We start from the raw sequence: 9,255 nt of genomic DNA, 5'->3' as shown, positions 1-9,255 counted from the left end.
AATTGCTGGGCTCTTTTTCGCTTCCAATTTGACTTCATTGTTACGTACTGTCCGGGGACTAAGAATGGGATGGCAATGCCTTGTCACACAAGGATGAGAGCATGAAATGAAGCAGGAAACTTTCACCACTGTCATTAAACCCTCCCACTTTTGTGTGCGGGAGCCGCACGTTCACTTGATGACCACTTGCCATCCCTTGCTTCCAAGTGACCTGTTTGCGGCCTCAATCTGCCAGAATCCCCAGATTCAAAGTTTCATCTACAACACAACCTGCTTTATGGTGGGGATTGTCTCTACATGCCTGAGGGCAGCTCCTGGCTTCAGGTGCTAGAGTTGTGCCATGACTCGCCCATGGCTGGACATTTCAGCCCATTTAAAATCTGGACCCTGATCACTAGGTACTTCTGATGGCTGATCTTATGAACGGATGTTAAAAACAACGCTGGGTCATGCAACCTGTGTGCCCATAGGAAGACTCTATGAGCCGAATCAAGCCCATGAGCTTCCCTCAGCCCCTCCCCACACCTCCTTGTCCTTGCTCTACCCTCTCAATGGACTTTATTGTTGAGTTACTGTGCTTCCAAGGGCGCTCAGTTATCCTGACCATAGTGGACCTCCTGACCAAGCTGCCTTATTTTATTCCCGCCCGCACTGTGCCATCTTTGATTTGCTCTGACCACTGGCTTGTCTCGTGATCACCACTTCTGCCCTCTGATTCTGCTCTGCCCACTAGATTGCACTGCCTAGACCCCCATGTGTGACGGGGAGCTCTGATGCCAGCAGAGTGTGCTGTGCTTGGGTTGTGGGGAGCTCTGATGCCAGTGGGGGGAGGTGAGGTTGAGGGGCCATTGATGCTGGGGAGGGCTGCTCTGACACCAGTGGGGTGCTACTATGCTCGGGCTGGAGGTTCTCTGATGCCAGTGGGGGGGAGGGGAGGTCAGGACGCTATTGATGCTGGCGAGGTCTGCTCTGACACCGGGGTGGGGTGGGGGTACTGTGCTTGGGTAGGGGTGAGAGCTGTGATGCCAGAAGGAGGTGCTGTGTTGAGGTTGGTTGGGAGGGTCTCTGATGTCAATGGGAGGTGCTGTGCTCTGGGCGGGGGCTGTGACGCCAGTGGGACATCTCTGATCCATCTCCCCCTGTGATTCTCTCAGACCCAGAGCCCGTGGGGGGTCCATGCTACTCAGACACCACAGAACCCTCCACCCATGCCAGCCCCTCCCGCAAAAGGCCCAGGGCCGACAGGCAAGGCATGAGTCTCATCCACTAAATGATGCCCCTGCTGGGTGTCAGAGCCCAGAAGGCCTTGACTAGCTCCCTCCCCCAATAACAGACTCTCTCCATCTTCTAGAAAAACATCTTTATTTATAATACAAAACCCGCGTGCGCTGGTGCTGGTGCCACAGTGTTGGGGCCCCTGGGCCAGGCCCCGTGGCAGCGATGAGGGGGCAAGGATGGGCAGTGCCCAGGGATCACCAAGGCATGGCGACCCACAGAACCAAGTGGCCCAGAGCAGACATGAAGGAGTGCGGAAGAAGGCCCAAGGGAGGGACGCGGGAGCAGGGACATGAACAGCAGAGTCCCAGGCCCAGCTCTGAGGGCGGAAGCTCCCACCTTCTCATCCCCCACTCTGAGCCCCAGGCCCAGGGGGCCAGCTCCAACCTTCCCACCCCAGGCCAGGGGTCCAGTTCTGACCCCCCCCAACTCCTCACTCCAAGCCCCAGGCCAGGAGCCGGACTCTGTTCCTCCTCCCCCCACACATTCCGGGACCAGGGGGCCTGGCTCTGACCCTCTCTGCCCCCCACCCCACCCTGAGCCCCAGTCCAGTGGGGTCTATGGTGACCCTTTAGCCCCAGGCCAGAGGAGCCAGCTCCTACCTTCTCTCCCCCAACTCCACCTGGAGTCTCAGGCTGGGGTGGCTTCCCTGATCCCATTGCCTTCCCACCCAGAGCCCCACATGGGGAGGGGGCCAGCTTTGAGTCTGTTCTCGTGCCCATGCTGGGGGGGGGGAGGCAACTCTGATTCCCCCCCCCTCCACCCCAGAGCCCCATGCCAAGGGGGGCTGGCTTTGATCCTCATCACCAAGAGTGGGAGGGAGGCTCTTTGATGCTAATGCCCCCCACCAGGGAGCCAGCTTTGATCCTCTTGGTCTCTCCCGTCACAACCCCACACCAAGGGCGGGGGTGAGTGTGCACTCAGCTCCCTCACCCCACCAGTTTCCCTCAGTGCCATACCAAAGGAACTGTCTCCTTGCTCCCCATCTCACAGGGCAAGCTCTAGCTAATGGGGGAGACACTCCTACTCCCCCTGTTTGGGGGAGTCAAGCTCCCAGGTGTCTGTGCCCCACAGTGCTAGCAGGGGGTCAGTGCCTGCAGGCTCTGAGCCCAGCAGGATGCCCACCCCGAGGCCGGCCTCTCAGTCCATGCCTGGTGCTGGGGGTGGGGCGAGGGCCCCGGATCCCCTGCTCCCGAAAGGCGATCGTTGTGCAGGGGAGTTCTCGTGCTGGGATGGGCAATGTGGCAGCGTGATCAGGGAGGGGGAGGCCATGCTGCTGGGGGTGCGGCTGCAAAAACCCCCCCCCTCAGTCCCAGCCGTTGTCCTTCACCATGTGCGACATCTCAATGATGAACTTCCCCTCCTTGTACTTCTGGCTGGTCTCGAAGGCCTGTTCCTGGGGGAGGGGAGAGAGAGAGGAGCGTCTGAGCCAGCCCCCTTTTCTAGGGCATGCTGTTCTCCGCAGCAGGGGGCACTGTGACGCCAGGGAGGGGGAAGCCTGCGCTGCCCTCCTCAGCTGGGGGCATTGTGACACCAGGGAGGGGGCACAGTCTGTACTGCCCAGTCCCGCTTCCCCAGCAGGGGGTGCTGTGACTTGGGGGGATTCCTGCAGGGCTGGGGCAGTACTCACATATTTCCACCCCAGGGTGGTCTTGCAGCTCTCACAGAAAATGTCGGCCACAGAGTGAAGCCCAGTGAGCAGGAGGCGCTGTTCAGCCGGCCCGCAGCCAACGTTAACCCTGGCACCAGAAAGAGGAGCAGCATGGGACAGGGTCACATACCGACTTCCACCCCCAAATCCCCAGAGCCCTAAGTTCCCTCTCAGCTGCGCAGCCGCCCAGCAGTCTATCAAGCGCCGCACACTTCAGGTGCCCGCCACCCCACTGCCGTGCTGCTCCTGCCCTCTGCCTTGGGTTGGACCCCCTGGCCAGCTGCTCCTGGGAGCCTCCTGCTTGCTGTGCAGAGAGGAGAAGGGGAGGGGGGATACTGATGTCAGAGTGTCTCCCTCCCCCCATCTATGTACCCCATCTCCACAGAACAGGGGGAGGGGACACGACAGGGCTCAGGAGTGGACATGGGGCTGAACTTCCTGGCAGCTGTGCTGTGTCTGAACAAGCAGGCTGGTGACTGTTGAGCTACTTAAAAGGCAGCATACTTAAAGGGGCAACACATCTCTCTCACACACACACACACACGCCACACTGTCTCTCTCTCACACACACACTCCACACTCCCACACACATATGTACCACACTATGTCTCTCTCATACACCACACTATGTGTCTCTCACACACACCTCCCAACACATACTTGTATTGTTGTTGTTCCTGATACTTCCTGCAATGCACATATATTCTCTGTAATTTTATTCTTTCAAAGTGCTGTTGTTTTAGTTTCTGGACTGGTTTATGTATTTCATAATGTTTATTTCTCTCTTATGCTTAAATTTAATTTTTGAGTAGTGAGTTCTAAAATGTCTAATCTGTCTTGGCTGGAGTTATTATCCCTATGGTAACCTTTATATATATATATATATATACTCGGTATTGGTGCACGTAACAAAATTCATTTCACACATGGATGGAAAAAATTAGAGGGAACATTGCTGTGGTAGTGGGGGTTGAATTCAGATGCCAGGGCCTCTAGAAGCTGTGGGGGAGTGTCGTGGTGCCCTAGCAAACAGACAGCCCATACAAGACCAGACTGTTCAGGCTTAACTCCCAGGCCCTTCTGTGATCAAAGCCCAGAAGCCCAGCCTGGCTCAGGGACGTGGGGCAGAGCTGAGTCTCATTCATGCACTGGAGACACTGCAGATTCCCAGTGGCTTCATGTAGAGGCTGAGTGGGAAGGGGGGACTAGCTGGGCCTTGGTGCGGCAAGCTCTGGGGAGGAGCAGGCTCCCAGCAGGGCCCCATGGAACTCTGTCTGGGATGAAGCGAACTCACCCAAGGGTCCCTCCAGCCATCAGCCCACACTAGCGTGTGAGACAGTGCCACAATGTGGTCAATGGTAAGAACTGCTCCTAGATCAGGAGTAGGCAAACTTTTTGGCCTGAGGGCCACATCTCAGTATGGAAATTGTATGGAGGGCTGGATGGGGCAGGGGATTGGGGCACACGGGGGATGAGGGCTCCGGCTGGGGGGTGCAGACTTTGGGGTGGGGCTGGGGATGAGGGGTTTGGGGTGCAGGAGGGTGTTCTGGGCTGGGATGGATGGGTTCGGAGGGTAGGAGGGGGCTCTCAGCTGGGCCAGGGGATTGGGGCACTTGGGAGGGTGAGGCTTCGGCTGGGGGTGCAGACTCTGGGGTAGGGCTGGGGATGAGGGGTTTGGGGTGCAGGAGGGTGCTCCAGGCTAGGATCAAAGGCTTTGGATGGCAATCAGGGCTGGGACAAGGGGTTGGGGCACAGGGGTGCGGGGACTCACGGGTGCAGGATCTAGGCGGCGGTTACCTGAAGAGGCTCCTGGAAACAGCGGCCCTTCCCCCTCTGGCTCTCACGCAGAAGTGGGGCCACACCACTCTGCATGCTGCCCTGTCCGCAGGCACTGCCCCTGCAGCTCCCATTGGCTGTGGTTCCTGGGAGCTGCAGAGCCATCGCTTGGGGCGGGGGCAGCGTGCAGAGCCCCCAGTTGCCCCTGCTTCTGGGAGCCATGTGGAGCTGCTGCACACGCGGAGTGGAGCAAGGCAAGCCCCTGACCATGCTCCCTGGCTGGAGCACCAGAGCGGGGAAAGCTCCCAACCCCACTCCCCGGCGGGAGTGCGAGGGCCAGATTAAAAGGTCCAATGGGCTGGATGCAGCCTGCGGGCCATAGTTTGCCCACCCCTGTCCTAGATCTAATGGCATCACTAGGAGTCTCTACTCCTGGGGGAATTCTGCACCACTACAGACGTGTAGAATTCATGTATCCCGCAGACTTTTTTTCCCTGCAGAAAATACATTTCTGCCTAAGAAGTGCTGCAGTTCTGCCTTTAGCCCACCAGAGGCCACTGTGGTGCCAGAACAATCAGCAGCATGAACACAGCCAGCTGTTCTGGCGCCACAGCAGCCTCTGGTGGGCAAAAGGCAGAACTGCAGCACTTCTGGGGCAGAATGTGTTTTCTGTGGGGAAAAAAATTCTGTGTGTGCCCAGTGTTGCAGAATTCCCCCAGGAGTAGAGTGAGAAAGGCCTGGGAGTGGCCTGCTAAGAGCAGGGAACAGAGGGTACTATATTTTGGGACTTTGTGAGTTTTGTTTTGCACACTGATGTTAAGAAATCCAGCCCCTAAGGAGGGGTGGCTGAACAGAGAGCAGCCTGTGTGTGGCGTTTATTGAGGAGCCCTGAAGAGAGGAAAGTGAGGCATGGTGCTTCCAGGGCCTTTCCTGGCCACAAGTGGGCACCTGGCCAGCAAGTGGGCACCTGGGAGGTTGCTGACCCTGTAAAGCCCTTCTAAAGGGTGGCACTAACAACTCCTTTCAAAAATGGGCCCCTGCGCCTTTTGCTGGCCAGCAAGGATGTGGCTGTATTCCCTAGAGGCTCCTTGCCCATCATTAAGCAAAGCTGCATGAGAACCAGCCAGCAAAGAGGGCATTTCTATGGTTCCCACAGAACAGAGAAAACTAGTCCCAGCCTGATCAGTCTCTAATGCAAAGCAGACAAACTCATAACAGTGAGAACTACGCAGCTACGCTACTGAGCCAAGGCAGCAAGGAGCCACCCACAGCCTCAGACAGCACCCAAACCACAGCCCCGGGAACCCTAAATCCTTAGGGCATGATCTGTCCAGCTCTGCCTTCTCTCTGCCATGTCGTTCATAGATTCCAAGGCCAGAAGGCACTGTTGTGAGCATCTGCTCTGACCTCCCGTATAACCTAAACCAGAGAACTTCCCTGAATTAATTCCTGTTCGACATAATAGAGCAGATTTCTTAGAAAAACAGCCAATCCTGATTTTAAAATGGCCAGGGATGAAGAATCCACCAGGACCCTTGGTAAGTCGTTCCATTGGTTAATTACCCTCACTGTTAAAGATGTGCACCTTATTTCCAGGCTGAATTTGTCTAGCTTCAACTTCTAGCCATTGGACATTGTTATACCTTTGTCTGCTAGCCCAAAGAGCCCTCTATTCTCACATTTCTGGAGCCCAGGTAGGTACTTCTAGACTGTGATCAAGTCACCCCTTAACCTACTCTTTACTAAGCTAAATAGATTAAGCTCCTGGAGTCTATCACTATAAAGCAGGTTTTCAATCCCTTAATCATTCTCGTGGCTCTTCTCAGACCCCTCTCCAATGTATCAACATCCTTCTTGAAGTGTGGGCACCAGTAGTAGACACAGGATTCTAGCCGCGGTCGCACCAGAGCCACATACGGAGGTACAGTAGGCTCTCTACTCCTACTCATGTTTGGGCATTGGCCATGGCTACCCGTAAGCCATGGACCAGACAAGGGAGAAAGTTCCTAGATACGTCTATGTCAATAGCCATTGCTGTTGGCAACGGGATGGCCCATTGGCTGAGTGGTAGAGGTTGTGACCCCCTGCCAGAGTTGACAGTGATGTGGCTGTGGTGGATTTTCATCCCCTCCCCATTACAATCCCAGCCCCTTGCTGGGATCACCCTGGAGAGGACCGACAGGGAGAACCCTGGGCTTGGAGACAAGCCAACCCATATGAGACATCTTTGGGGAGAAAGACCCCAGCGCAAGAGGTTTTGGAGAGAGCTCGAGCAGGCAGTTGTCTGCTGGAGAATGGTGCTGAGACATGGGGTGTGGTGTGCTCTAGTGGAGCCCAGAGAGTGAGGCACACTGGGGCAGGGTTATACATCACCATGACAACTGCTGTGATTCTACCCCGGGACTCACCATCTCGAGACCCCATTCTAGAGACTCCACTTCTGAGTTCAGATGCCAACAGTCACCCTCTTTTGGGTCATGTAGAACAGAGATGGCCTAAATGATCAGCTCTTTGGGGCAGGAACCATCTCTGTTCTGGGTCTGTACAGCGCCTAGCACAACAGGGTCCTGCTCCACCGCTGGGTGACCAAGGCACTACCATAATACACCTCTCAATGATAACGACTGCTAATATAGGTCTAGCTGCTGCCTGCTCCCTTCTGACTGGCTGCAAACTCCCCACCCCCACACCCCCACTCGTACTCTCCCCCATTGTAACTGATGGCGTGATGGATCACAGAGGGGCACTCACACAGAATTGAACAGGTAGGCTCGGCCATGGCTCCCCTGGAAAGACTGCAGAGACAAAGGACAGGAATTATACCCTGCCCCCCTCCCCCTGAAACAACCCTGGTCCCCACCATCAACCTTCATTTGCTGCCGTGGGGAAGCTCACAGCACCCAGGGCCTGGCTGGGCACCGATAGGGCATTGCCGTGGGCAAGATTGGCAGTGGCAAGGCATGGCTGTGAGGAAGCTCACAGTGGTGGGGTCCTCAGCTGGGCACCGGCAGGGCCCGGCCCTGCAGAAGCTCACAGTGGCCACGGGGAAGCCTGGTGGCTGGTGCAGGCCCCTGGCAGGCTGGAGCGGCTGTACCTTGGAGATGAGCTCATCGTGTTTGGCCAGGTGGGCCTGGCAGTGCACACAGCTGTAGGTGCGGTGGCAGTGCGGAAGGTAGCTGCGGAAGGTCTTGGTGGGCAGGCAGGCGGCGGGCGGCCCTGGCTCACAGCTGGGCATGACAGGCTGGAGGGCGATACCCTGGCGGGGCGGGGGGGCGGGCGCTGTGCACCCCCCACACAGTCGGTCGCAGGTGAAGCAGCGAAGCAGGTTGGCTAGAGCCGTGTTTCAGGGTGGGAAGAGTTTGGGGGGGCTGCACAGCCAGGGCCCCCCCAGATGAGAACCAGGCCGAAAGGGGAGTCACCTGCAGAGAACGAGAGAGAGGAGGGCAATGAATCAGGGGGGCTGCCCCCATGGCCAGCGCCCACTCTGGCTCCCTCCACCTGGGACACTGGGAAGAGCGCCCTCTGATAGGGAAGGGGAAAGGCTCCCCAACCCTCAGTGCCCGCTCCCTTCTCCCCCGTGCGCTGCCCCCCAACCCAGAAAGCATCCCCCGCTAGAGCTAGAAAGGAAATGCACAGTCCTGGTGAGCCAATTCTCCAGCTGGCCAACCTACGCCCCTGCGTTGGGGACAGCGCCCCCTGCTGGGACAAAGGGATGGTTCTTGTCATTGGGTCTCTTCTCCCCATGCTACTGTCACTGCCCTGACAAGAGCGCCCCCTGCTGGGACAGACCCATTCCCACCACTGGGCCCCAAGTCTCCCCAGCTCCCAACCCCCAGCCCAGAGACAGTGCCCCATGTGGTCACTGCCCGGAACTGCCTTTTAAAAAAAACCCTGCCTGAGTTTGGCACCAGCCTGACCCAGCTGACTGACACAGCCCCCAACTCGCTGCATGAGTGTCATGCTCCCTCCTCGCTAGTGGACAATCGGCTCACAAACTGGGGCAGCCCAGTGCCAGAACCCCACAAGGTCGGTCCCCTCTTTCTCACCCATAAGGGACCAGCGGGAGGTGTGAGGTGGAAGGTGACATCTGGGGGCCGGGGGAGGGGGGGTTCCCAAGGATGAGCTCCCCGCAGAGAAGGGAAATGGAGGAGGATCTGACGTGGGAAAGTTGCAAGTGGGATGGGTGGGAGGGGATGGGGGGGGCTGGGCTCTCTCGTCACGGGCTGGATTGATGGATGATGCAGAGGAGTGGAGAGACCCAGGCTCCGTTTGCGGGGCCAGCTGCGGCGGGAGGACAAAGTTTCTCCGCGCAGCCCTTGGCGCTCAGCCCCCCGCCGCCCCTCACCTTGAAATCTCGTCCCAAGCGCCCCGTCCGTCCGTCCCGCGGCCGCTCCTCCGGCGGAGGGGGATCGCCCTGGGGCTGTGCGGGGCGCAGGGGGCCGGCTCAGGGGGCCGGGGGACCGCGGCTGGGGGGCGAATGGGGCCCTGGGGCTCGGGCTGGAGCCGAATGTGGCTGTGTGTTGTGGCACCGCATCATAACATTGAGTCATCCC

General features: G+C 57.9%; 1 protein-coding gene across 2 annotated transcripts; it reads right to left on the bottom strand.

The window, feature by feature from the left end:
• Positions 1-1,345: 1,345 nt before the first annotated feature.
• YPEL4 (yippee like 4) lies at positions 1,346-9,255 on the bottom strand. Of its 2 annotated transcripts, none has more exons than XM_034762188.1 (5): positions 9,048-9,255; positions 7,797-8,121; positions 7,454-7,497; positions 2,906-3,014; positions 1,346-2,671 (listed from the first exon to the last, which is right to left on the bottom strand). In XM_034762188.1, the coding sequence occupies exons 2-5, from the start codon at positions 7,935-7,937 to the stop codon at positions 2,582-2,584; spliced, it is 384 nt and encodes a 127-aa protein (XP_034618079.1). In that variant the 5' UTR covers positions 7,938-8,121; positions 9,048-9,255; the 3' UTR covers positions 1,346-2,581. The 2 variants fall into 2 exon arrangements, with proteins under 2 accessions (XP_034618079.1, XP_034618080.1); XM_034762189.1 differs by lacking the exon at positions 9,048-9,255 and adding an exon at positions 8,749-8,823.

The sequence above is a fragment of the Trachemys scripta genome, chromosome 2 (genome assembly GCF_013100865.1).
Source record: "Trachemys scripta elegans isolate TJP31775 chromosome 2, CAS_Tse_1.0, whole genome shotgun sequence".
In the NCBI taxonomy this organism is placed as follows: domain Eukaryota; kingdom Metazoa; phylum Chordata; order Testudines; family Emydidae; genus Trachemys; species Trachemys scripta.
This window is presented reverse-complemented; position numbering and strand designations above follow the sequence as displayed.

Excerpts from the sequence above, each read along its gene's own strand:
- YPEL4 (XM_034762188.1), bottom strand. The coding sequence starts at position 7,937 with ATGCCCAGCTGTGAGCCAGGGCCGCCCGCCGCCTGCCTGCCCACCAAG. Across the intron at positions 7,498-7,796 it reads ACGATGAGCTCATCTCCAAG|TCTTTCCAGGGGAGCCATGG; the intron begins GTACAGCCGCTC and ends TTGTCTCTGCAG. Across the intron at positions 2,672-2,905 it reads CCACCCTGGGGTGGAAATAT|GAACAGGCCTTCGAGACCAG; the intron begins GTGAGTACTGCC and ends CCCCTCCCCCAG.